Source organism: Rhodotorula toruloides (assembly GCF_000320785.1).
Source record: "Rhodotorula toruloides NP11 unplaced genomic scaffold Scaffold3, whole genome shotgun sequence".
Classification (NCBI taxonomy): Eukaryota; Fungi; Basidiomycota; class Microbotryomycetes; order Sporidiobolales; family Sporidiobolaceae; genus Rhodotorula; species Rhodotorula toruloides.
The window spans coordinates 170,571-196,029 of record NW_015622963.1 but is presented as its reverse complement, the minus strand read 5'-3'; the positions used below and the strand labels follow the sequence as shown (position 1 = coordinate 196,029).

General features: G+C 62.0%; 8 protein-coding genes across 8 annotated transcripts; 3 read left to right on the top strand and 5 right to left on the bottom strand.

Moving 5' to 3' along the window:
- Positions 1-140: 140 nt before the first annotated feature.
- Positions 141-5,193, bottom strand: RHTO_04642 (SWI/SNF family DNA-dependent ATPase Ris1; the record flags this gene model as incomplete). Its single annotated transcript, XM_016418306.1, has 25 exons — positions 141-211; positions 270-347; positions 410-435; positions 496-574; positions 635-697; positions 763-930; positions 997-1,066; positions 1,126-1,446; positions 1,504-1,531; positions 1,589-1,749; positions 1,802-1,992; positions 2,055-2,195; positions 2,286-2,400; positions 2,475-2,571; positions 2,668-2,809; positions 2,865-2,884; positions 2,939-3,066; positions 3,149-3,400; positions 3,471-3,542; positions 3,601-4,479; positions 4,543-4,575; positions 4,643-4,705; positions 4,767-4,878; positions 4,941-5,050; positions 5,134-5,193. The coding sequence occupies 25 exons, from the start codon at positions 5,191-5,193 to the stop codon at positions 141-143; spliced, it is 3,480 nt and encodes a 1,159-aa protein (XP_016275582.1).
- Positions 5,194-5,786: 593 nt separating this feature from the next.
- Positions 5,787-7,347, bottom strand: RHTO_04641 (DUF250 domain containing membrane protein; the record flags this gene model as incomplete). The annotated part of the gene is made up of 8 exons (XM_016418305.1): positions 5,787-5,891; positions 5,947-6,207; positions 6,267-6,415; positions 6,474-6,611; positions 6,674-6,728; positions 6,789-6,924; positions 7,007-7,082; positions 7,167-7,347. The coding sequence occupies 8 exons, from the start codon at positions 7,345-7,347 to the stop codon at positions 5,787-5,789; spliced, it is 1,101 nt and encodes a 366-aa protein (XP_016275581.1).
- A 485-nt stretch (positions 7,348-7,832) lies between these two features.
- Positions 7,833-9,383, bottom strand: RHTO_04640 (uncharacterized protein; the record flags this gene model as incomplete). The annotated part of the gene is made up of 4 exons (XM_016418304.1): positions 7,833-8,009; positions 8,080-8,338; positions 8,395-8,890; positions 8,948-9,383. The coding sequence occupies 4 exons, from the start codon at positions 9,381-9,383 to the stop codon at positions 7,833-7,835; spliced, it is 1,368 nt and encodes a 455-aa protein (XP_016275580.1).
- A 280-nt stretch (positions 9,384-9,663) lies between these two features.
- RHTO_04639 (Zn(2)-C6 fungal-type transcription factor) lies at positions 9,664-12,174 on the top strand (the record flags this gene model as incomplete). Its single annotated transcript, XM_016418303.1, has 8 exons — positions 9,664-9,800; positions 9,868-9,901; positions 9,966-10,290; positions 10,350-10,485; positions 10,539-10,930; positions 10,984-11,262; positions 11,317-12,076; positions 12,132-12,174. The coding sequence occupies 8 exons, from the start codon at positions 9,664-9,666 to the stop codon at positions 12,172-12,174; spliced, it is 2,106 nt and encodes a 701-aa protein (XP_016275579.1).
- Positions 12,175-12,262: 88 nt separating this feature from the next.
- On the bottom strand, positions 12,263-17,366 carry RHTO_04638 (AAA family ATPase; the record flags this gene model as incomplete). The annotated part of the gene is made up of 8 exons (XM_016418302.1): positions 12,263-13,993; positions 14,051-14,475; positions 14,532-14,735; positions 14,791-14,923; positions 14,980-15,296; positions 15,357-15,485; positions 15,545-15,944; positions 16,002-17,366. The coding sequence occupies 8 exons, from the start codon at positions 17,364-17,366 to the stop codon at positions 12,263-12,265; spliced, it is 4,704 nt and encodes a 1,567-aa protein (XP_016275578.1).
- Positions 17,367-18,032: 666 nt separating this feature from the next.
- Positions 18,033-22,117, top strand: RHTO_04637 (vacuolar protein sorting protein DigA; the record flags this gene model as incomplete). Its single annotated transcript, XM_016418301.1, has 11 exons — positions 18,033-18,128; positions 18,205-19,084; positions 19,150-19,272; positions 19,337-19,581; positions 19,644-19,811; positions 19,901-20,098; positions 20,162-20,335; positions 20,397-20,558; positions 20,613-21,178; positions 21,247-21,577; positions 21,641-22,117. The coding sequence occupies 11 exons, from the start codon at positions 18,033-18,035 to the stop codon at positions 22,115-22,117; spliced, it is 3,420 nt and encodes a 1,139-aa protein (XP_016275577.1).
- A 708-nt stretch (positions 22,118-22,825) lies between these two features.
- On the bottom strand, positions 22,826-23,832 carry RHTO_04636 (AP-3 complex subunit sigma-2; the record flags this gene model as incomplete). The annotated part of the gene is made up of 5 exons (XM_016418300.1): positions 22,826-23,044; positions 23,163-23,234; positions 23,318-23,602; positions 23,678-23,727; positions 23,820-23,832. 5 exons carry the CDS (start codon positions 23,830-23,832, stop codon positions 22,826-22,828), a joined length of 639 nt encoding a protein of 212 aa, XP_016275576.1.
- Positions 23,833-23,988: 156 nt separating this feature from the next.
- RHTO_04635 (zinc alcohol dehydrogenase) lies at positions 23,989-25,248 on the top strand (the record flags this gene model as incomplete). Its single annotated transcript, XM_016418299.1, has 3 exons — positions 23,989-24,173; positions 24,232-24,364; positions 24,421-25,248. 3 exons carry the CDS (start codon positions 23,989-23,991, stop codon positions 25,246-25,248), a joined length of 1,146 nt encoding a protein of 381 aa, XP_016275575.1.
- Between the last annotated feature and the right edge of the window lie 211 nt (positions 25,249-25,459).

Genomic DNA, 25,459 nt, shown 5'->3' with positions numbered 1-25,459 from the left:
GGTGTCAAGCGGGTAGAAGCGAATTGCACGGTATTGCGAAATGCGAGAGAGAAAGGGTACTAGCGGTCAAGCGGGGGTATGAAAGCGGATGTACAGGACAACAAGCGAGGAGGAAGCGAAGGCGAGCGAAACGTTCGTTCTCAGACGCGCTGCCCGCGAACGTTGAGGCCGAAGAGCGCAGCGAGGTCGGCGACAGTAAGCTTGCCCATCTCTGCGAGGCAGTGAGCCAAGGTATCAGCTGGGCTCATCCGGAAGCGAGTTCAACGCACTGTAAGTGCCGCCTTCGCCGAGCGAAGCATCAGCGAGGCCCTGCTTCTTCTTCTGAAGCTCGAGGATGCGCTGCTCAACTATGGAGAAGCACGCGGAAATCAGCCGGGGCGTCCGACGCGTGGTAGCTGATGCTGCTTACTCGTGTCCTTGATCGTCAAGCGGTTGCTACCTCACGAGGTGGCATCAGTGGCGAGCGCTGGGAGCCAAAGGAACGTGAGGACGCACACAAAGACATCCTTCTTCTGGCCGATGCGGTGGACGCGGTCGAAGGCCTGGTTCTCGACGGCGTTCGACCAGGCGAGGTCTGCCGGCGACGATGCGTCAGCTTGCGCACTTCACTTTGGCGAGAACGCGTGCAGCGTACCGAGCGAGATGACGCGATTGGCGCGCGTGAGGGTGAGGCCGACGCCTCCGCACTTGAGCGAGACTGAGTGCGGGCGACAAGCGCAAGTCAGCGGCGAGCTTGGTTCGATAGCGACGACGAGGACGCACGTAGCATGATGCGGCATTTCTTTGACTTCTTCAGGATCCTGATCGACTCCTCGCGCTCGGTGATGCTCATGTCGCCTTGGTAGCGGACCGTCCTGTGGCCCTTCGACTCGAGGTAGATGTCCATCATGTCGAGAGCGGAGACGAAGGACGAGATGATGATGACTTTGTCTGTAGAGCCGAAGGGGAAGCGCGGTCAGCGAGCGGAAAGAGGAAGGGAATGGGAAGGGAAGGCACCGTCGGGGTTCTCCTTCAGCATGCGCTCGACCTCCTTCTCGGCCCAGATCATCTTCGTGCTCGGCTCTTGCTGTTCACCGACAGCAACATCAGCGAGAAGAACGGCGGCAGGAGATGCTCGGCACGCACCTCTTTGATGAACTTGAGCTCGTAAACGGGCTTCTCCTTCTGCTTCCCCTTGCCCTTGTCCTTGCGAGGGGCGGGCTCCTCCTCGGCTTCGCTCTGCTCGGCCTGCTCCTCGTCGTCCGAGTCCTGGATGATCGCGCGATTCGGCTGCTTGGGCTTCTTCTTCGAGACCGACTTCCCGAAGTCGTCGTCATCCTCCTCGTGGTCGGGAACGATGAAGCCGCCAAGCGTGTCGTCCTCGTCGTCCTCCTCGCGGTCAATCTCCATGTTGGCGGCCGTGCAGAGCTCCTCGTCAGTCGGCTCGAACGCGGCGAGCTTGAAGATCTACGCGAGCGAAAGCGGTAAGCGAACGTCCATGTCACCGCAAGCCCAACAACGCACATCCTTGAGACCGCAAGGCTGGCGACAGCTGCGAGGATACGAAACGGGTCAGCCCTGCTCTGATGCGGAGCGGAGGACGACGCACATCGGGCAAGGCCGTTGGTCGGCCTTGCACTTCTTGTCAGCGCCCTCCTCGTCGTGGTCGCCGCGCTGCTCGGCGTTGATGACGTCGACGAGGCAGGTGTAGCAGAAGATGTGCGCGCAACGAGTGACGGCGCCGCCCTGCTCGCTCTCGTGGAAGTCCTCCTGCGGTTGGCCGGTCAGCGTTGTTCTCTGATCGACGAGCACGCGTACGCACCATGCAGATAGCACACTCGTCGCCAGCAGCATCAGTACCCTGCTGCTCGGCGTTGCAGCGCTCGACGGCGGCGTCGAGACGCATCTTGCGGATCTTGTCGACGAAGGCCTTGCCGACCTCGTTCTTCGCGCGCTTCGCCTCGTCCTTGACAGCCTCCTTCGCCTCCTCTTGGTGCTCAGCAGTCTTCTCAGCTGCACACAAGAAAGAGGTGAGCCGAAGCCGTTTGAGGCCAGCGAAGGCAAGGGACACGCACCGTCGGCGACGAGGGCGGGGTGGAAGCAGATCTGGCGAAGACGCAGGATGAGGAGGAGGATATGTGCGTAATTCTTGAGGACTGTGCCCTGGCGCAAAAAGCGATTGAACTTGGCTTGCGCCTTCCCCTCGATCGCCGTGTCTTTTTGAGGTGCGCAAGGTCTGAGGTCAGTGGCGGCCGGCGAGGTCTTTGACGACGTCAATGAGCACAATTAGATTACTGTGTACGCACAAATGTCACGCTCTTCCTCGGAGAACTCGAGCTCGTGCAGCTCGACGTTCCTCGGCGGGAGTTCGATGAGGTTCTTGCCGTCGAGCTTCGAGTCCTTCTTGCGCCTCAACATGCACTGCGCGCATACAAGCGTAGATCATCAGTTCGGCGTCTGCTAAAGGCGAAAGAAGAGGAGGGAACCCGACGCACCGTGCGGAGGATGGCCTGCGCTTTTCGACCGGCGATCTCGGGGTTCTTCTTCTCGTAGTGGATGACGTTCTCGCGGTACCTCGCCCAGTCGTACCACCTGAATCAGCGGAGCAGAGTCAGCGGAAGTCGAGCGAAGCGAGCCGGAGAGTCGAGCGCGAAGGGGAAATGCGGAGGGCGAGCGACATGAACTCACGGCTTGAGCTGAAGGAAGCGGAAGAGCGGGTACAGGTCTGCGAGACTGTTGGTGACGGGGGTCCCCGTAAGAGCCCACCTGTACAGCGCGTCGATCCTCGTGACAGCCCTGCTGACTTTCGTCGCCTTGTTGCGGATGTACTCTGCGAGCAAAAGAAGGTCAGCCAGCGACGAGAGCGTCAGCGACAGGGCACGTACGAGCTTCGTCGAGGATGACGCTGCGCGTGGAGTTGTCAGTAAGTGTGCATGCAGAGGGGAGAGACGCGACTCACCGGTAGAAGCCCATCTTAAAGAGCGGGCCGTCCTCGTGAGGCGCGAGGAAGTCTTCCCAAGCCTCCGGGTTGTCCGCCTTCTTCGCCGCCTTCTTGGCCTTCTTCTCGAGGTTCTCCTCGTCGGCGAACTGCGCGCGGCCGGGCAAGGAAGGACGTCGATATCCGGGTTAGCGGGCGCCCATTCGCACAGAACGACGCAGAAGTACGCACATCCGTGACGAGCGTTCCGTAGGTCGTCAGGACGAAGTCGAACTTGCGGAGCTTCTTTGCGGAGTACTTGCTGCGCTCCGGGCCGTGGTACTTGCAGATGGAGAGGTGGCCCCTCTCGACCTTGTCGGTGAGCTCCGCTTCCCATTGGTTGAGAAGCGCGAGCGGGGCAACCACGAGAGTCGTCTTCTCCTCGGGGTCGGCGCTCGGGTTGATGAGGCAATTGGCGATAGCTTCGATGGTTTTGCCGAGACCCTGCGTCCCTCCATAAGCGTCAGCTGCCTGCTCAGCATCGGACTGAACGAGCGGGAAAGGGAGGACGAACCATCTCGTCTGCGAGGATGCCGCCAAACGTCTTGTCAGCCTCCCTCTCCTTCATCCAGGCGCAAGCGATGATCTGATGACATTCCAGTCAGCCCAGTCTCGATGAGAGGATAGAAGACTTTGTAGCGCACCTGGTGAGGCATCAAGTCAACGGTCATGTGCTGGATCGGCTCCTTCTGCGATTTGAGACCGATGGCGGCAGCGGCGGCGTTGACGTTCTCGTTGCCCTCAAAGCCCTCGCCCTCGAGAGCGGCCTTGATGAAGTGATCAAAGTCCTCGTGCGTGACCGGGGCGAAGTTGTTCCACATCGCCTCGTCGTCGCTGTCGTCGTTCGCAGCGTTCCGCGACCCCGACAAGCGGGCGAGGACGGCGGCGGCGGGATCCATCGCAGCGGCGTAGCCGCCAACCGCACCGGGGAAGGCGCCGGGCATGGCGGCAGCTGCGGCAGCGGGGCGAGGTTGGACGACGGGCTCGATGGCGGCGCCGAAGCGCTTCTTGCTATTCTCGATAATCTGCCTTTGCTTGGCGATGTGGCCGTTGAGGAGGTCGAGCTGGGCGTAGAAGCCCGCGTCGCGCTGAGCCGTCGGGCGAGTCCTCAAGTCTTCGGCGAGCAGCTCGTAGCGCTCGAGCGCGGACTTGGCCTCCTTGTAGGCGTTCTGCTCGGCGATCGTAGGCTGGAGAGGGACGATGACGGGTGCGGCGCCGGCCTGAGGCTCGTTGCGGCGCTCGGCGAGGACGCCCGGCGTGGCTTCGAGTTTCGGCTTCTTGTCGCGCGCGAGGTCGGCGTCGTCGTCCGTGAGCATTCCGCGGACCGAAGAGCGGTACAGCGGGTCTGACGGGCGCTTCTTGGTGTTGCTCTTGGACGACGAACCGGAAGTCGATGCGCGAGGTGTTCCGTCGTAACCGCCGAAGACTCTGTCCTCCGCCTTGATGCCCGAGCCGCTGGCGTAGCCCGACGCTGCAGTCGAGGATGCTCCGCTCGACGACGAAGTCTTCTTGACTTTGGGAGTCTTTTGACGGGGAAATTCGGTCAGCCTACTTGTTTGACTGATGCAGGAAGCACGAGTACGTACCCAGGCATCGGGAGGCATCTCGCTCTTGATTTGCTGCGTGTACAACGTGCGAGGAGCTGATCAGCCACCAACTTCCGCTCGTCGACGAGAGAGAACGCACCTTGTCCCTGATGACACGCGCGCCGCGGGCAGCCTTGTGCTCCGGAGAGCTGTCAATGTGCTCCTATAGAGGCGGAAGCGGTCAGGACGCGTCGGAACGAGGCAAGAAAGCGTGCGAGACGCACCCAGTACTTGAAGAGCCATCCGAAGCCGCGTCCGATACCACCATCAGGCAGGTTCGGGTTCGGGCTGAGCTCGATTTCGCTGTAGCACGACTCCTCCATGCAGATCAACTCGCTGATGACGGGGAGCGAGGACGTCAGCGACGCAGGTTGACATTCACGAGGAAAGGGACGCACCCGTAGTTCACGCCCGGCTTGCGCGCGGCGACAAAGTTAGTGTCGTTTGGATAGCGCATCAAGTGCATGGCGAAGTCGTTCTCGCACGAGAGAAGCTCGGGAGTGAGGGTCTGTCCTCCAACATGGGCGAGCGGGAGGGCGACACAGTCAGCGCTCGCACTCCTACCGGCCTGAACGCGTGCGCGAGACTCACCTGTTCGCCTTGGAAGACCTTGGTGAGGAGCTCGCGGGCCGTCATGGTCGTGGCGGCCATGTTGCCCTTTGTTCGCCGCGTCGAGCGATGAGGGTGGGTCGGGTCAGACGTGGAAGCGCGGGGCGGCTGGACGAGCTGGTAGACGGGTCTGTCGAGCAGTGTGAGCGTGTCTGTGCAGCCAGCAGGCGTGCCAGGCGAGGGGGAGTGAGAGGAAAAGCAGAGCCTGTCGCCCGAAACACCAACGCGTTGCGACGAGAGAGGCGCCGTTTTGACTTTCGAGATGTCAACGTCGAAGGCGGTCGAAAGGACGGTCTATGGAGCTCAAGCAGCCTGAGAGAAGCACTCTCGAGACGGGCGACGCACCAAAGGAGACGCTGTGCGAGCGAGGAGGCGACTACCGCAAAGCCTTGCTCCTCTCGCTCACTATTGACGAGCTCGAGCACCGCAGAAGCAGACTGTTGGCTTCGTGATTAGCACCAGGGGAAACAACATCGTCTCCGCGAGGCGGGACGAAGAAGGTCAGGAGAGTATGAAAGCCTTGCACGAGATAACTTCCCTCCGTCTAGCGTTTCCTTACTTCACTTTCTTCCAAGGGCGTCCACACCTCATCGCCAGCGACGAGCACATCCCTTTCCGCGCCTTCCATCCCGCGCTCATCGGCCGAGCGCACCGCGAACCTGGATCATGTACTTGTCGACCGTCTCCTTCGGGAGCTTGAAGACGACCAGGCCGAAGAGGGCGATGCCGTAGCCGACGAACTGTGGAGGAGAGTACATCAGTCACAAGGAGCGGTCAGACGGACAGCGAGCGCACCTGAGTGAAGGTCACGGTCGATCCCATCAAGACGACCGACCCGAGGACGAGAAGGATGTCCTTGATGACGCCCGAGAGCGTGAGGACAAGCGAACTTGCGCAGCCGATCAGGAAGACGACGGCGACGTTGAGCGCAAAGGCGGTCGTGGCGTTGCCGACGAGGATGGGGAGGCCGACAACCTCGAGGGCGTCTTGGAATGGCGCGGCGCCCTCGAAGAAGGGGATGAGCATCATGTTAAGGCCGGCGCAGACCGGTGCAAACTGCACGAGGAGAAGAAGTCAGCTCTGCCGCTGTTCTGCCGACGGCGCCCCCAACTCACGTAGTAGAGCGAGACGAGAGGTCCCATCTTCAAGCCCGACATGAGCAGCTGGATCGAGACGAGGCGCGCTGACTCGAAAGCGATACCGAGCGCCTGGCAGATGAAGCCGCCCATGTCGAATGCGATCTCGCCGTACGAGGCGAGGGCGACTGTGGGAGGAGGCTGTCAGCGCTACGGTCCGCTCAAGCGAGAAGACGACAGGCTCACCTCCGCAGGAGATTGCGATGACAATCACAAACTTGCGCGGCTGCATCTGCTCGAGTCCGAAGAGGACCGACATGCCCAAGACCGCGACGGAGGTGAACGCCTTCAGCATCTGGATGAACGAGACGGAGAGACTGAGGTCTGCGCAAGTGGGTACAGGTTAGCGACAACTTCCCGCGTTAATATCGAGGAATTGAACGCACAGGCGAAGTTGGAGAAGATGAGGGATCCGGAGAAGAGGGCGCCAATGGGGACAATCTGCTCGCCTCAACGTCAGCATTCTCTTCTGCGCGATCAGAAGCTCATGGTCGGGCGTACGTTGCGGAGCCAGCGGTCCCAGGACATCTGAACCTTGTGCAGGTCGTCGAGGAGGTGTGTGAAGCGGAGGAGGAGACGGGTGCCGATGGTCGCGTAGACCAAGTGCCAAGTCGTCAATGCGATGGGGTAGTTGAATCTGCAGAGGGAGCGTGGTTAGCAGGAGCTTGAGGGACCTCAGTCCAGTTAGTCTCGGAATCCGCCTTCTCGCGCAGACTCACTGGAGTGTCCGCAGGATGTAGGCGTTCTGGAGGATGACACCACTGCTCAAAGCGATCCAGACCATGATGATGTAGCCTGCGACGAGGACGCGACGAAAGTCCCGCACGTTTCAGCGTTCTCCGCTCCTCGAGTGCCAGAAGGGTGGACGAAGGGACGGACCAGGCCAGATCTTCTTGATCCCCTCCGCGCTGGCCATGCTCGCGGCTGGCTTGGCCGACGTCGCGTTGGTGACGGCGGTCGGGAGTCCCTCATCGCGCTCGTTCAAGAGGCCCTTTGAGCTAAGCGGGTCGTTGTTGTCGGAGGGGTAGACGGGCAGCTTGACGTCCTGTGCTCCTGACATGGTCGAATGCGTCCCGGCTGGGTGTGTACGGGTGAGGGAAAAGGAGGGCGAGGGAGCGGAAATGCGACGCGCGCGACAACAAGCGGCGAGATGCGGGGTCGGGAAGAGGGTGTGCTCGTAGCGCAACGGGCAGACGACGGCTTTCGCAGCTGGTGCAAGAGGAGACGAGTGCAGGGCTCTGCCAGACGGTGATGCAACTCTCCAGCCAGCCAGCCAGCCGGGCGACGAGCGACGAGGTCGAGAGCAGGCGGCGCGACCTTCCCAAAGAGTGCGGTCGGGCCTCGACAACGACCAGCACCTGGAGACTCTGCGGCGCTCTCCAAGCACACCGTAGGGCAAGGAGAGGCTGGCAGCGGGAGCGCAACGTCAAACCAAGGAGGCAGCCTCGCGAGGAGAGACGTCGAGCGAGAGGGCAATCTTCGAAAGTCGAGGAGAACATTCCTTCGTCCTCTCCTTCGAACTATTGCCTACTTCACTTCAAGGTTTCAATTAGGCCGGACCACCCTCATCTGCACCTCGACGCCCTCGGCCTCCTGCTCGCGCTGCCACTGCTGGACGAGCGCCTTGCCGTAGTCTTCGCAGTTCGGCAGGCGATTGACGGTGTGGATGTGGCATTTGGCGGGCGAGGTGTTGGTCAGGAAGATGCCGCAGTGGAAGTCGAACTGGTGAATCCGAGCGGAGGAGGAAGCGTCAGCGGCGGGAGTGGGCAAGACGGAGGAAAGGGAAACGCACCTCGCAAAACGTCGCGGGCGAGTGGATGCGGAAGTAGTAAGGCGAGCCAAGGTCAAACTTGCCAATCCACGCAAAGTACGTCTGGTCCTCGAACGACCGGAGGCGGCGCATCCGGTGCTCGAGCGGGACTTCCGGGAGGTAGATATTGAAAACCCGCAGGATGGCGTAGATCTCGTCGCGCTGCTCGGGCGTGAAGAGCGAGATCTGACAGCCTTCGTATGGAACGATGCGGTTGTCTTGGTGTGCGCCGCCGAGGTGTCTGCGGATTGGAATGGTCAAGTTCAGCTGAAGGAGCGATCCTCGAAGCGAACTCACCGCTCGTCAAAGGGGTTCCATCGGTCCTCTGCCAGCCCTTCAGACATTGTCATTCCCACGCTAATCTGCGCCTTCTTCTGGTTCTCCTCGCTCAAGCTCCGCATCAAGTTGAGCCCCCGAATCTCCTCCTGCGAGAAGAGCCGCAGTCCTGCGTGCGGGCCGACATCGATCCTGTCCGGCTCAGCACCCATGAACGTCGGACCGATGACCATCCGCTTGCCGACGAAGCAGACGGCGAGGCAGAGGTGGTGGCCGAAGAAGGTCCATCCCCAGGGATCGGTAAGCGAGGGACGACGAGTGGCAGGCGGGAGGAAGAGGCGGAAGTTGTACGAGTGCTTGTTCAGGACGTTGCTGCCGTTGACGAGCTCGCCGAGGAAGTGGTTCGTCAGGGTGCAGCCGAGGGCCTTCTTGTATCCTTCGGGCGAGAGCGACGCTTTGAGGACGTCGTGGATGCGGTCCTTGATCTCGGTGCTCGTCTCGTCGAGGCGAATGCCACCTGTGGTGCACGCGTAAGTGTCCGAGTCGTACGAGATAGGAGAAGAGACGGACAAACCTGGGTTTACGTACAGTTCCGGGTTACTCCAAGCCCTGAACTCGTCGTCCGTCGCTACGTCTCCCTTGACAACCTCCTTCCTCAGATCCGCCGGAAGTGCGTCGAGCAGCCTGTTGACGGCATGCACCGCAGCCTCAACCGGGGCACCCTCGTCTTCCTCGTAGCGGAAGATGCTCGGGTCAGGATGCCCGTCTGCCGAGAAGCCCCTGTACGGTCGTCCGATGTTGCGAACGTCGAGGCGGTTGATCAGCCAGGCGGGAGCCTCGACAGCCTTTCTGCTCTCGCACCAGCTGAGCGCGGTGTGGTCTGCGATGCCGGCAATGCGAGGGTGGTCGGGCTTGGGGAGAATGTCGCGGAAGGAGACGGTCGCTTCGGTGCGGGGCGTCGCAGGGTCGTCCTGGAGGACGAAGCCAGAGTTGAGCGGAGCAGAAGGCATCGGTTGGCAACGTCGTCAAGTGGGAGCAGCGGGACCAGAGAGTGTGGAAGGCTGTGACAACAGCAAGCACCGCCCGCGGCTGCTCGAAGCGTGGGCCATGGCGGGCGATTGAGGGTGCGGTGTTCAAGCGTTCAGGCGCGATGAAGTCGCGAGGTTCCCGCAGCGGTGACCAAGCCATGCCTCCTGCTGCGTCCGAGACTGTCTGCCCCGCTCGCTGAGCCCGCTCGACGCCGCCTTCACCGCTCGCTCAGCTCCCGCCGTCCCGCACGAACAGAGGAGAATGGACGCCCGGGCGAGTCCCACCCTGCAAGGCGCCGCTGCCCAGACCGACGCTGGTGCTGTCGCTGGTCCGTCGAATGTAGCTGCAGAACCAGCACAGACTGAAGGAGTGGCGGGTCCCGTCAAAGCTGGCGGAGCGTGCGTCTCTCTCTTCCTCCTCCTCGAAGAATTGCGGCAACTCATCTCGCGCTTCTCCTCGTCGCAGGAAGGTATCCTGTCTCGCCTGTCGATCAGCCAAGGTGCGTCTCGCTCGAATCGGATGCAGGACAAACGATCCAGCTGACCTTCAACCCTTCTGCTCAGCGGAAATGCCACACTCCCGACGTGCACACGACCTGTCGCCGGTGCGTCACGCACGAGCTCGTCTGCGAGTACCAGAAGCACCGGCGCGGCCGACGGAAGAAGGAGACGAGCTCAGTTGCGCCACCCGACGCTTCCCCTTCTTCGCTTCCTGCCGTCCCGCTTCAACCGCCAGTCTATCCTCCTCTTCCTCAACTACCTGCGAATCAAGCGCCAACGTACGGCTCGCCCCAGGGGGCGAGCCAAAGTCACGCTTCGCAATCGCCTGCTGGTACAGGCGCATCGACCATCCAGTTCTCGCATGTCGTCCGAGAAGGCGACTCTTCCCGTGCGTCGCGGCGCTCTCCGAGAGCGAACACCTTGCTGACACTGCGCTCTCGCCGACAGCCTTCATTGCCGGCCCCTCGACGGCGCAGCCGCCTCCGTCGGGGAGCGGTAGCTTTGGCTTGCTTCGCAGCAACTATCCGGACCCGCTTCAAGCTGGCGTACTGAACGAGCTAGACGTATTTGAACTCTTCAACTAGTAAGCCCTGCCACAGCTCCTCCGCGTCGTTGTACTGATTTCGCCCCTCGCAGCTATTTCGACCACCTCAACCTCGTCGTCGCGATACTCGACCCTCGCCTGCACACCCCGAACTACTGCCAGCAAAAGTCCGCCCTCCTCTTCTCCGCCGTCCTCTGCGTGACAGCCAAGATCCTCCGACCAGACGCCTACTCCGCCTGTCTCGCGATCGCAAACAAGCTTGTCGGACAAGCGGTCGAGTACGGTTTGTGCTCAGTCGAGGTCATCCAGGCGATCAACCTCTTGACGCATTGGAAGAAGGCGGACGACGCGACAAGTTGGCGGAAAGTCGGGTATGCGATTCGGATGGCGCAGGAGCTGAGGCTGAACGTTCGGGTGATTCGACCGCTTCCCGCGGACGAGATGCAAGCTCGCGAGATCCTCAATAGGGAACGGGCATGGCTGAGTGCGTCGTTCCCTGCTTTTGCGCTCGACTGCAGCTGACTTTGCGGCGTACAGACTTGATCATCGCGGACTACCACCTCGCCATACACCATTCCCTCCCTCGCATGATCTCGGAGGAAGACATCGACGACCCAGCAGAATGGCTCGCCGAGCACCCTCATCTCCCGACACCCGGCGAGTCCTCCCTGCCGCCTTGGATCACCTTTTCGCGAATGTGTCGACTTTACGCCGACTTGCTGACGGCGATGAACGGCGACCCGTCGAATTTGCGCTCGCTCAAGTGGATCGAGCATGACTGGCATCGCTGGCGAGCCAAGTGGTTAGATCGACCTGGTGCGCATCCTCACCTGTGTCGAGCCGCATGCCCGCTGACCTGCTGACACGCAGACTTTCTCCCACCTCAAGTTTCGACCATCCGCCTCTGCGACGCGCTCTTTGCCTTCCACCTCACTGAGTACCGCCTCCTGTACAACTATCGGTACCGTGCGAAGGACCAGGCCGTCAACGTCGACGTGCCGTCCGACTTAACGATCGCCTTCTGCGGTTGCGTCGATGCCGCCGTCGGACTCGCTAACGTCTTCCAAAACCACTTCGTTCGACCGGGCTACCTCCCCTTCTGCTTCAACCTCGCCTACGTCGCGCTCGCCATCTGCTCGATCTGGCTCGTAAAGAACATCGCGACGATGAGCCAGTCCGACCGCGAGCGCGTCGTACGCACCTTATCCGACATCCAAGTCGCTGTTGAAGCGGCGTCGCGCTCGTCGGACGACATGCCGGCTTACATGCATCGTCTCCTCACCCACCTTCTCACCACGCTTTCACCCGCAACGCAACTCTCGTCACTCGCCGCATCGCAGAACGCCTCGACATCGATGCAGACGATACCGCAGGATGCGCAGGACTACCCTTCGAGCGGCAGCAACTCGAGCTGGTACCTCTCGAGCGCACAGCAGATCATACAAGACAACCTCCATCATCACCATGCACACACCACTCTTCCTCCGCAGCAAGAACAGCAAGCGTTCGCCTCGACCAGTGCGGCGACACTCCCGCAGCAAGAGCAGACAGAGGCGAGCGTCTTTGCCGCTCTCGACGCCCTTCCGATGCACGAAGACATGCTGTTCCCGGCTGCAGACGACGACATTTGGTGCGTCTCGACCCATACCTGGTATGCTGAGACGCTGACCTCCTCTTGTGCGCAGGCGGCTGCTCTTCCCCATCACAGGCGATACAGCGATGCAGTGAGGCGTAGATGCGCTTTTCGAGATGCATGGGGTCGTGAAGAGATGGCTACAACAAAGCGAGAGAGTGAGAAAAGCGATGAATGACCGGATCAAGCAGCCAGTGCCTCGACCTCCTCGACGAACTCCTTCGCGAGCTCGTCAAGCTCCTGTACGACCGCCGTCCGGTCCCACTCGGTCCTGCCGCGCCAGACGGCATCGTAGCAAGCCGCACGGAGCTGCTCGAGCTGGTCGATATTGAGCGCGTCCGTCTTCTCGACGAGGAAGCTGTAGAAGCCGTCAACGGCGTGGGCGGGAACGACGAAAGGCGGAGGAGGGGGAGGCGTCGGTTCCGGCGTAGGAGTGCGCTCCTTCTCCGGCGCTGCCGATGCCTGCCTAGCGGAGCCTGCCTCGCTGGCCGGTGCTGGCCAGCCGTTCATGCCGATAGGCGTGGGCGTGCCGTCGCGCGAAGGAAGAGCGGAACCGCCGTTGACGTTCAGCGCCTTTTGGACGACGGCCGGTGCGCCGAAGGGGTTGGTCGACGTTGCCGCAGTAGGGATGGTGCCGTTGAGGAACGACGGAGCGGCTGCGGCTTCGGCTGCTGGTGCTGGCAGTCCGGCGACAGCGGAAGCCTCGGAGGGCGCGGCACCGACGGGCATGGGAGGAGCGACGGCAGCGACTGTTGGGGCGAAAGGGTTTTGCTGCGGTTCGGAGAAGGCGACGACGGGGTCGGCAAAGGCGGCGAGCGAAGAGGCGGTCGTCGGGTTGAGGAGATCGTGGAAGCCTGAAGGGCCTGCCTGCGGGTGCGCGGCGACGAAGCCAGCTGGGTATCCGTTCGGTGCCGAGCTCGTCGAGGCGGCAGCTTGTCCGTTGGCCATGTCCACGGCAGCCTGGTGATGCTGAATAGCGCGCATCTGCTCGTCCTGGTCGCCGTCCTCGGCTGTCCGCTGCCGCTTCGCCGGGCCATGCTCGTCCCCTTGCTCGATTTCCATCGCGTGGTCGCCAGTCTCCGTCCTCGCCCGCTTGAGCTGACGCTCGGCGTCTCCCTCCTCGCCAGCTCCCGCCTCCTGCGTGTCCGTTGCCTCCGCGCTGTCCTCAGCTCCATTCGCCGTCCGCGCGTTGTACCGCTCCTTGAACGCTCCGCCAGCCGCAGCCGCAGTCTCGGCAGCCGCAACGGCGCCGTCTTCGGGAGGCAAGCTGCCACCGCGGCCCCTGCGCCTGCCCTTCCTGGGCGCGTCCTTCTCCTTCTCGCGCATCCGCTCGGCCATCTTGCCGCACTCGGCGCGGAAGTTGGCGTCAAAGGTCTGGTCGAGCATGACCTTGACGTGGTTGACCATCTGTCCGGCTCGGATAGGCGCCTCGGCGTCGTTCTCCATGATCTTGTTGACCTCGGCGTTGTGCTGGATGCGGAGGATGTCGTCGAGGAAGTCGTCCGGCGTGTAGTAGAAGCCCTTGTACAGGTCGGACGCCATCGTGTCAAGGTCGACATTGTGGTACGGCTGCTTGCCGAGACCCGTCACCTCCTGACCGCGACGAAGTTGCTCCTGGCGCCACTCGAGGTCGTCGCTCTGCCAATCCTTGTACAGCGAGCGCTGGAAACGCTTATAGCGCTTCTTGAGCTCGGAGAGGACGGGTCCGAGGCGCCACTTGAGGTACTCGAGCAGGCGGAGGTCGTTCTGCTGTTGCTGAGCGATCTCGGCGGCGGTCGGCGCACGAGGTGGCGGAGGCGGGGCGAGAGGGAGCTTTTCGAGGACACGCTTGCGGCGAGGAACGCCATCGGGGTACTCGTTCGGAGGTCGCTGGATGCCTGCGATGACATCCTCGAAGAACGCTCGTCGCTGGTCCTGCGGGGCCGTCAAGGCGTCAGAGGCGAAGGAGGGAGGGCGCAGAGGCAGACTCACGGTGCTGGGCTTGCCGATGATGACGCGGTTGCCCTTAACGAACCCGAACCAGCTGCGAACGTCCGCCGGGACTTCCGAGAAATGACCGTCGACAACCGCGAGCAGCAAGATCGGGTCGGACGGGTCCAACCCGTCGAGCAAGCCCTTGATCGTCGAGCGAACGGTCTCGCCGACGCTGGCGCACCAAGTGACGAGCGAAGGGATGAAGAGGATCGAGGGCTTATGGCGCTTCGCTTCGACGAAGAGTTGGACGCAGGCGGCTTCCATCGTGCGAGTCGAGTCGGAGACGAGGGTGGCGAGATCGAGTGTCTGGACGTGGAAGCCTTCGAGGTGCTGAAGGATCGCGGCGCCGACGAAAGACTGGCCCATGCCGGGCTCGCCGCAGATGATCAGGCGAGGGCGGAAGACGCGCAGCGTCTCAAAGGCTGCGCAGTCGGACGTCAGGAAGGCGAATCGCGAGAGATAGAACGGGCGAACGCACCCTGCAGCATCTTCTCCTTCTCGAACCCAGCACCCTCATCGACAAACTCGGCTTCTTCCAAGACGTTGACCTTCTTCACCTCGGGCAGGACCTTGGCGAGAGCGGTCTTGGCGTGTTCGAGCGAGTCGGCGAGGAGGGGGACGACTTGTGGCGGGAGAGGGGCGGCGTGAGAGGAGGTTGAGCGGGCGGTCGAGGGGATGAGGTCTGGGCGATCCGGGTCAGCAGCAGTTTCCCCTTGAGAACCAGCACGGTGACGCACTCTTCTGAGAGATGGTAAAGTCGCGAGCGGTGACCTCGATTTGCTCGGGCTTGATGAGGAGGCGGTCGTTGGTTTTGTAGATCTGCGGGTACGTGCGCTGGACGGCATTGAGCGCCGCTTCCGTGCACAGAGCCTGCGACGAGATGCGTTAATGCGGAAGAAGCGCGAGGATAGAGATGTCGCTCGCACCCGCAAGTCGGCACCTCCGTAACCCTTGGTCAGCTTGGCCAACTCGTCCTTGAATCCGTCGTCGAGCGGCGGATTCCACCCCTCAGTATGGATGTCGATGATCTTTCGCCTCGCCTCGAGGTTCGGGAGGGGAAAGTAGAACTCGCGGTCGAACCTGCCTGGTCGGCGGAGAGCTGGGTCGATCGCGTCTGGACGGTTGGTCGCGCCGATGACGATCACCTGGCCGCGGCCGTCCATGCCGTCCATCAGCGCGAGGAGGGTCGAGACGATCGAGGCGTGGATCTGCTCTTGCTTGCTGCTGCGAACCGGGGCGAGACCTGCGGGCGAGGACAGCGCTCAGCTTGACATAGCCGTGACGAAGGCCGGACAGAACGCACCGTCGATCTCGTCGAAGAAGATGATTGACGGCTGGCACGCCCTCGCCTCTTCGAACAGCAACCTGAGCTGCCTCTCCGCCTCGCCGACCCACTTTGACAAGCAGTCGGCACCCTTGCGCATGAAGAAGGCTGCGAGACAAACGCTACGTCAGCATCATCAGAGCGAAAGGAAGACCGAGCGGACGTACAGATCTTCCTGCCCTCGGTACTGCAACTCGCCGCCAACGCCCTCGCCAGGAGCGTCTTTCCCGTTCCCGGCGGACCATGGAACAAAACGCCCCTCGGCGGGGTGATATTGAACCTCTCAAACACCTCGGGATAGAGAAGCGGAAGCGAGACCATCTCCTTGAGCTGCTGGATATGCTGTCCCAATCCGCCGACCGAGTCGAACGAGATCGAGGTCGGGACGCCAAGCGGGTCTGTGTCGGCCAATGCAGCGACATTGTTGACTTTGCCGAGGTTCGAGGGGGCGCCGCTGCCAAAGTCGAGGCCGCCGCCTGCGAGCATCCCGCCTGTCATCGCTGCGCCTGGGCCGGAGAAGAGCGCTGCTTTGCGAGGACTCGACAGGTTCGGATTCTCGTCGTCCGACTGCGTGCATGGGTAAGAGTGAGCGAGCGAAGCGGCTGAAACGACGGACGAACTCACCGAGTCGGATCCGGGCTGTCCTCCCTCGGGATACAGCGCCGCCCACTGTGCACCCGTCATGTTGGCCGGCAACCCAGCGAAAGGATTCCCATCCTCGTCCATTCTACGCTGCTTGCCCTTGCCCTTCGCGTCCTTGCCGGCGCTGAGGCCCGCGACCTCGTTCGGCGGGGGGACGTAGTAGTTGATCCTCGGCTTGTTGCGGAGGTTCCTCCTCCCCGACCCCTCGCCCCTGCCCAGCGAATCGTCGTCGTCGTCCGGCAAATCGAAGATCTCCTCGTCCGTATCGAGCTCCGTCTCGTCCTCGTCCTGCTCGTAAGACTGGTCGACGGCCTTTCGCGAGTTGCGCGTCGAGCGTCCTGCGCTCCGCCCCGCGCGCTGAGAGCGCAGTTGACGCGCAGCTTGTTGCTGGCGGTCGTTCGTCCGCCTCGAATTGCGCCTGCTCCGCTCTCCCCTCCTCGCACCCCCATACTCCCCGTCCTCCCCGTCCCAGTCCTCATCCGGCTCAATCCCATCTCCATGATACCCCGCCCTCCGTCCGCGCCTCAACCCGCCGCGCCGGCCTTCCGCATCAGGCTTGTAATCCTCCTCGTCCGCGCTCTCGCCATAATGCGCCGGCCTGCGCGTCTGACGACCTGAACTGGTAGTCGTGAATACGCGAGGGGGAAGAGAGTGTCCCTCCGCGCCGTTGGCATCGGTCGAACTGTCCTCTGAATCGTGGATCGCGTTTTGGCGACGAGGACGGAGTCGACGACCCCCGACTCCTTCTTCGTCTTCCTCGTCGTCGTCGCCTGCCACGGCGTGCCCGTTCTGGTACGCCTCGTGCGCTGCGTAGCCGGCGTGAGGGTCCGCATACGCATCGGGGTCGTCCTCGCCCGCCGCATCCGCATCCTCCTCGCCCTCCGCGTCTGCGTCCGCATCGGCGGGGGCAGCTTCAGCGGGCGTCGCGGTGCGCGTGACGTTGAGTTTGATGACGAGAGGGTTCTGGTTGGGCGGAGGGAGGGGAGGGAGGTGTTGAGGGTGGAGAGGGAGGTTGTCCTGTTGATACTCCTGCTCCACTTCTTCGACGGGGAAGTGCTCCTCCCCTTCCTCCTGCTTGAACTCGTCCTCGTCATACTTGATTTCTTTCCCCCTCGTCGCGCGCTGGACCCTCACACTACCCTCCTCCTCTTCGCTCCCCTCGCCTTCCCCGTGGTCGACATACTCGTCCTCCTCGTCGTCGTCCAGCCCCGCATAGTTGACCTCCCTGCTCCCCCTCCTCGCGCTCCTTCGCGACCCAACAGCCCGCTGACCGTGAGACGAGTAGAGGTCGGCTTCGGCGGTGGAGCGGCGCTGAGAAGCTGCGCGTCGAGGGCGGTCCGTGGTCATCGCGCGTCGCGCTCCGCTGGGAAAGTCAAGCGCGTAGAGGGCTGGTTTCTGCGCGTACTTGGAGGAGAGCAGGCGGGGGTGATGAGTCGGGTTGTTGGTCGGCTTTGCTCAGCGGTGAGAGGGTGGGTGAGCGCGCGAGTTGGGCGGGTGTGGGTCGCTCTCGCTCGTGAGCAGCAGCGACTCGCTCACTGTGCTCCTCTGAGCGGTGTGGGTGCGGTGGAGAGAGCGAGCCAGTGTGAGCGAGTGCGCGCGTGGCAAGTTGACGCGCTCGACTTGGCAACTTCGCACAACTCAGCCGACTCGCACCGTCGCACCCTCACTCCTCGTAAAGCGGAGCAGGACGAGCAGCACGAGCACTCGCAGGGACTGGCAACACCGTACGACTCGGGACAGGGTTGTCTTGCCTTGCACACTCGCATACTCGCACAGTGCACCACGCTCGAGTTCACACTGCGAGCGGGAGAGACCAAGTCGAGCGCACGCACCGCGAGACAACGAGGCGAGCGTCGACTTTGTGAGGGGGAGGTGGGGCAGCCAACGATCGCCTCGTCGCGCTCGCTCAGGCTCAATCTGGCTAGTACTGGACTGCTCAGCTGCTTGGGACTCGCTCGTTGTACGCGCACACCCGCTTGAACCAGCTCAAACGGACGAGTAGCGACGGAGGGGATGGACGACTTCATCGGCGGATCAGGGTCGGCGGGACTCGAGCTGCCGACGAAAGGGTTCGAGGACGGCGCAGTGTACGAGGCAGGACACAGCGAGGTGCGCACCCATCCCGCCCGAGCCGAGCGAGTCGACACCGCTGCTCGTCCTCCTCGCTGACCCTCCTCGCGAACAGGAACCGGACGCACCCATCTTCTCGCTCGGGCAGGTCCAGTTCACGCTCCCATCCGCACTTCACTCCCTCTCCTGCACGAACAACGTCCTCGTCCTCGCCGTCACCGGTTCTCCCCCCACCTCCTCCTCAACCTCGTCCTCCTCGACTCGCCCCTCCCCTCCGCAACTAATCCGGATCGACCTCGACCACCCAACAGAAGTAGAGACGATCGACATCCCTGTCTCCCTTCCCGCTCCCTCGACCTCGCGCACAACCTCCGCCCCTCCTTCTCCCTCGTCGAACCTACACAAACTCCATGTCGACCCGACAGGCCGCCACGTCGTCGTCTCGACCACCACGGGGGACAACTTCTATGCCTTTGTCGGGGCGGACTTGCCCACTCCCTCTTCAGGCCAGCCACAAACGAGGAAAGCAAAGCCCTTGACGCGGTTGAAAGGCGCAATCATCGACTCGATCGCTTGGTCGCCCTCTTCCTCTCCCTCTTCACCGTCCTCCGTCTCAGCCTTCTCGACGCGCGAGATCCTCCTCGGGACATCGACCGGCCAAATACTCGGAACGACTCTCCTCGACCCGTCCCTCTCCTCTTCTTCAGGCGACCACTTCCTCCCGATGCACGTCCCAGGCACATCCTCTTCCCGCTCCCCCGAGCGGTACGTCAAACAGCTGCTCACCCTTCCCGAACGCCAGCCGATAGAAGGCCTGAGGTACGAAGTTTGGAATGGAAGGAGAGTGGCGGTGGTTGCGAGTACAAGGACGAGGGTGTATCAGTTTGTTGGGACTGGCGGGGTGGGAGCCAGTGGGAAAGGTGGGAAGGAGGAGGATGTGAGTGCGTTGTTGGAGGGGGTCTTGCACCCTTATGCGACGGGCGAGGCTCGACCCAGTGCGTTCTCGACCGTTCTCTTGTCTCTCCTACGCCAAGCGCTGACACAGTGCACGACATCACAGAAATGCTCGAGCTTTCGGGCGAACCGACGACGTCCGAATTGCACTTCTTTGCGCCGGGCAGGACGGATCGCGAGGGTGTGGTGACCGGGTTGCAGTTGCCGAAGAGTATGGCGTGGATGACTGGTGCGCCCGCGCGTTCTCTCCCCTTTGCTCGCAGAGAGTTGCTGACGCTGAAGGACGCGCGTAGGCCCGGGCATCTACCACGGCCAACTCGTCTTCCCCTCCGCCTCGTCCGACCTTCACCCAGGCGACGGAATCATCGACTCGGCCTCTCTCATCCCCTATCCCTCCTCTAGCGACGCGCACGAGCCCCCCGACCAGCCTATTAGTATGGCATTGACCGAGTGGCATTTCGTGTTGTTGTACGAGGACAGGGTATGCGCGGTGGATTTGTTGACGGACAAAATCGTGTACAACGAAGCACTCGACCTCGTGCGTCCCCCCATGTCTCTTCCCTCGTCTCAACTAACCCCTTGCCCGCCCGCCCGAAACAGCCCCCCTCCTCCCGCCCCATCCGTCTCTCCACCGACCCGCTCCGCAAAACATGCTGGATGCACACCGACTCGGCAATCTACGAGCTCGTGATTCGTGATGAAGGGAGGGACGTGTGGAGGGTGTATCTCGCGAGGGGGAATTGGGAGATGGCAAAGAGGTTTGCGAAGGTGCGTCCCGCCCACGAGATTCGTCGTCGGCTTGTTCTTTTTTGCGACTGGGAGTTGAGCTGATCGAAGCTTGGGGGCTCGCGACGCAGACTCAGCGCCAGCGCGACTCGGTCCTCGCAGCCGAAGCCGACTCGTACTTTTCGGCTGGTCGCTACATCCAATCCGCTCAAGCGTACGCGCAGTCGTCCAAGCCCTTCGAGGAAGTCGTCCTTCGCTTCGTCGACAAGGACGAACGGGACGCGCTGAGGTATTTCTTGGTGGCCAAGTTGGAGAGATTGAAGCGCAGTGTGCGCTCGCGCTTTCTCCCGCGTCCCGTTCTCGCGCGGAACTGACGGGCGAATCGGGGACAGGACTCGACTCAAAGGATGATGCTAGCCACCTGGCTCGTCGAGATCTACCTCGCCAAGATCAACGAGCTCGAGGACCTCGCCGCTGCTGAGCGGGCGTCCGAGGATGCGGACAATTTTGTTGCGGAGAGAGGAATGGTCGAGGAGGATATGAGGCAGTTCTTGGTCACGTACAAGGTGCGTCGCAGTCGTATTACCCGAGGGAAGCGAGGCAAGACGTTGACGGCTTCGCGAGCAGGACAACCTCGACCACCGGACGACGTTCGACTTGCTCGACCGCCACGGACGCGACGACTTGTCGCTGTACTATGCTTCTGTTATCGGCGACCACGACCGGATCGTCCAGCACCACGTTGCGCAGGAGGAGTGGGTCAAGGCTTTGCAGGCGCTGAGCAAGCAGGTGCGTTCGAGCTCGCTCTTTGGCGGGCAGCGATGCTGACAAGAGACCGAGCAGGAGTCGCTAGACCTGTATTACCGCTTCGCCGCGGTCCTCGTGCGGCACGCACCGAAAGAAACGGTCGACGCCTTCCTCCGCCAACCTCGTCTCGACGTTCGCCGCCTCATCCCCGCACTCGCCTCACCGCGTCTCTTATCCAGCGATCAGAAGCCGCACGACCATCTCATCCGCTATCTCCAACACGTCGTCCTCGAGCAGCGCAACACCGACCCCGCGGTTCACAACACGCTCATCACGCTCTTCGCGACGAGTCCGTCGACGGACGAGGCAGTCTTTGTCAGTTTCCTCGAGTCGTCGCCTACGAACCCCCTCACAGGCGACCCGTACTACGACCTCGACTACGCCCTCCGCCTCTGCCGGACACACAAGCGCGTCCAAGCCTGCGTGTTGATCTACTCCAAGATGCGCATGTACGAATCGAGCGTCGACCTCGCGCTTGAGAGGGACGACCTCGAGTTGGCCAAGATTTGCGCGGACAAGCCTGAGGACGACGACTTGTTGCGCAAGAAGCTTTGTCTCAAGATTGCCAAGCATGTCGTCGGCAAGAAGAACGACATCAAGACGTGCGTCTTCGGCTGCTGGAGGCGCTGCGGGATCGGGACATGAGGCTGACCTGCTCTTGTACCCGCAGCGCCATGCAGTTCCTCGAGTCGACCAGCCTGCTCAAGATCGAGGACATTCTGCCATTCTTCCCCGACTTCGTCGTCATCGACGACTTCAAGGAAGAGATCTGCTCGGCGCTCGAGGACTACTCGGCGCATATCGAGAAGCTCAAGGAGGACATGAACGAGGCGACGCGCTCGGCCGAGGCGATCAAGGCCGACATTGCCGAGCTCGAGAATCGCTTTGTCGTCGTCGATGCGAACGAGAAGTGCGGGGCTTGCGCGCAGCAACTGCTCACGAGGCAGTTCTATGTCTTCCCGTGCCAGCACTGCTTCCACGCCGACTGCCTCATCCAAGAGGTGCACTCGTGTCTTTTGCAGGCTTCCTGAGCTTTTTCTAACTGACGCGCTCGCCCTCGACAGGTTACCAAGTCGCTCACGCCGACTCAGCTGCGGCGCATGCTCGACCTGCAATCGAAAGTCGCCCCTTCCTCCCGCCGACCGCACACCACCTCTCGCTCACGCACCCTCCTCGACGACACCTCCTCACAAGGTCTCAAGCTCGCCGCCGCGTCCGTTCAAGCCGTCGACCAGCTGCGGAAACTCGTCCTCCCCGATGCGCTCATGTCTGCGATCGGAGGCGCGATTCCCCTCCCGTCTGGCACGGTGCAGAAGGTGCGATCATCGTTCGCGGGCGCGCCGACGTCGTCGAGAAGAAGTAGGGATTTGCAGCAGGGGAGGGGGGAGAAGGTGCCGAGTGCGAGGGAGGTCAAGGAGGAGCAGGAGAAGGAGGCGCTGAGACGGCAGCTTGACGATCTGATCGCGAGCGAGTGCGTCTTGTGCGAGGGAGCGATCAGGAACGTCGATAAGGGGTTTGTCGAGGACGGCGAGGAGATGTAGCGAGTGCAACGGGGTCTCCCGTGGAAGGACCTGGTGCGCTAAGGCGGTAGGGATACGTCGTTGCGGAGAAATACAGTACAGAACAACAGCATGGAAAGCGGGAGAGAATGGGAAGTCGGGCGTTTAGTTGGGCGTCCAGGCGATCCTCTGCAGAGCCAAGGGCTGATCAGCTGGCTGTCCGAGGGCGCGAGCGCTGGGAGGAGACCACAACTCACGCCACCCGGCCCGAACGTGACCCTCCACCTCTTCAAACCGAAGCGGTGGACGTAGAGGACTTTTGGGATGATGGTGTAACTGGCGGTCGAGGAACGATGAAAGGGTCAGCACGCGTTGTTTGGCTTGAGAGAGACGGAAGACGCACGAATGCTGCTTGTGCGCGACAGAGAACGGCATCTTGCGTCGTTCGAGCGATGAAGTGTGTTCTGCGGGCGGTGACGTCGCGAGGAGGTGGTGAAAGGTGTGAGTGAAGGACCAGAGAGTCAGCACGCATGCGAGAGGACGTACTGTGGCTGCTACTGGCTTGCGGATGTTGTGGAAGGAGGCGAAGGGACGGAGAGCGGGAGAGGGAAGCGAGTTGGATCACGTTCTCGAGGCTGTGCCAAGGTGATCGAGGCGGTGCTGTCCTGGAAAAGGGGGGGACGAACTCGTTCTTAAGATAACAACAACTTGTGAAAGGCGAAGGGTACGCACGAACACCTTCTGACGGCCTCACCGCCCTCGTCGACCGAGTCCCGCAAAGCCTAGCCGATCCCACTCTCCGCCCAACAAACCCGCCGCATCTTTCAGCCCGCTGATTCCCCCCAGCCCTGACCCGTTCTGCGACGCCTTCTTCGCCTGTTGTTGTGCGCGGAACGTCTGTTGGATCGACTCGAGCGACGTGTCGAGGACGAGGCCGCCGATGATGATGCAGTTGAGCAGGGTATGGACCTGCGAGGGAGGAGGGGAGCATGGGAGGCGGATGGGAATTAGGTAGACGCAAGGGATGATTCAAAAAGCTGTCAGCTGAGGAGGCAGCACCGGCGATACAACGGGAGTGGGAACACACCTCGTCAAAGTGGAAGATGAGGTCCAGCTCGCAAACATTCTCGAAACACCGGTCAAGTGACTCGACAAAGACCTGTGCGCATCAAGACCAAGTTGTCACCTGCCGTCAGTCCTGTGGACAGGAACTTGAGAAAGCACGAATCCGAACTCGCGCACCTGTATCAGGTCGAGGATGCCGAGCTCGCTCTCGCTCTGGTCGACGACGAACGCAAAGTAGAGCGTCGCATAATGCCGATAGACGACCCGCAAGTCCTCCATCTCGCTCGCTGCGCCAGTCGGTCCTCCCAACCCTCCGTCGTCCGCTTCGACACCCGCATCCGCCGCCGACGAGAATCCGAACCCGCTCGGGAGCTCGACAAAGTTGCAGAGAGAGTCGTCGCGTGCTGAGACGAGTGTATAGATGCGCTGGAGGATGGCGGATCGTGTCTTTGGCGATGAAGGCTGATGAGGAGCAAAAGCAGTGGCATCAGCTTGAGACGGCCCCGTTCTTCGCTCGAGCACCGATACAGCACGCACCGAGTAGAACTTAGTCAGTCGCGGCTTGCCAGCGTTGTTGAAGATGAGGACTGCGACGTGTCGAGCGGGTCCGAGTGGGGAGGAGTGAGCGAGGTCAGCGCACGCGTCGTACGGGTTGCGGCGGCACGCAGAGCATGCTCACCAGCGTGTATCATCCTGCAGGCCTCTTCGACGCACAAAGAAGCAGACTGTCGACGAGTGCAGGAGGATGACGCTCGTCTCCCCCCCTCGTCTGCTCTTGACCTTGTACCCCTCACTCGCTGGGCTGCTTGAGCTCGACAGACTTGCTAGACTAGACCTGCTAGACCGCCATGACCTCCCCAGAAGCAGCGCCGTCCTTCCGCGCCTGGACCCACTCGACTCCGCCGTTCCCCTCGACCCTCTCGCTCATCCAGCAAAGTCCGCCAAAACCAGCCGACCTGAAGCCGCACGAGATCCTCGTCGAGGTCGTCACGGCTGCGCTCAACCCGGTGGATGTACAAGTCAAGAACCTTCCGTCAGTCCCGCCCTTTCGCGCTCTCGCTCGCTCACCTTGACAAGCCTGGCTCGGACAGCATCTTTCGTCTTGCGGCTCTCAAGTACCCGAAAGGCATCGGATGCGACTTTGCGGGGCGGATACTGGGCAAGGGAACGGAGGTGAAGGATCTACAGATCGGAGCGGAAGTGATGGGTATGACCTTTAACCCTGTGAGCCCTGCGCCTGTCCCCCGCCTTCTACTTGAAGCTCACTCATTCGCGAACAGCTCGGCGGCGTCAACTACGGCACGTTGAGCGAGATCGCCGTCATCGACATGAGCCGATCCTGCGTCGTCGCGAAACCTCCGGCACTCCCCTGGGTCCAAGCCGCAGCCATCCCCCTCGTCTACCTCACCGCCAAGACTCTCCTCTCACCGCCATACCTCATCCTCCCTCCCTCCGCCAATCCTGATCCGACAGACGCCTCGTCGCATCGCATCCAGCCTACGATTGTCGTCCTTGGCGGCTCGTCCAGTGTCGGTCAATACGTCGTCCAGCTCGCCAAGAAGCAACTGCACTTCAAGGTCATCGCGACTTGCTCGAAGCGCAACGTCGACTTTGTTCAGGAGCTCGGAGCGGACGAGGTCATCGACTACACGGTGGAGGACGTCGTCCAGCGGGTCAAGGAACTTCGACCAGCCGAGGGATACGTCCAGATCGTCGACTGCGTCGGAGGCACCGACTTCCTCCCTCACATCCCGTCGCTTGTCTCACCGCGCACGAAGGCGTATCCAGCAGGAGGCTCGTATCAGACAATCGTTGGCGACAAGACTTCCCGCCTGGCCATGGGCGGCTCGATTCTCTACCTCACGCACCCGACCATGCTCGTACGCATGCTCAAGGGCTGGGCAGGCATCGGGTACCGCTACTCGTGCATCATGCTCAATGCGACGCGGAGAGACTGGCTCGCCCAGGTTGGGCGACTGGTGCACGATGAGGGGTTGCGCGTCGAGATCGACTCGGAGTGGGAGTTCGAGGAGGTGGAGAAGGCGTATGAGAAGCTGAATACGGGCAAGGTGAGGGGCAAAGTGGTTGTTCACGTCAAGCACGAGTAGAGTCCGCCTGCTGTGGAAGAGTCTCTGGTTCCGTTCCTGTGCCATGCATAGACCATCCAGAATCTTGCGCAAGAGCGTCCATGTTGCAGAGACGGGCTCGACCAGCGAGCATCGGCAAACGGGAGGGGAATAAGGCGACCGCGAGTAACGCAAGGGAGGTCGATGAACAGGGTAGTAAGAAGCAACTCGGGAAAACATGCAAGAGAGGCTG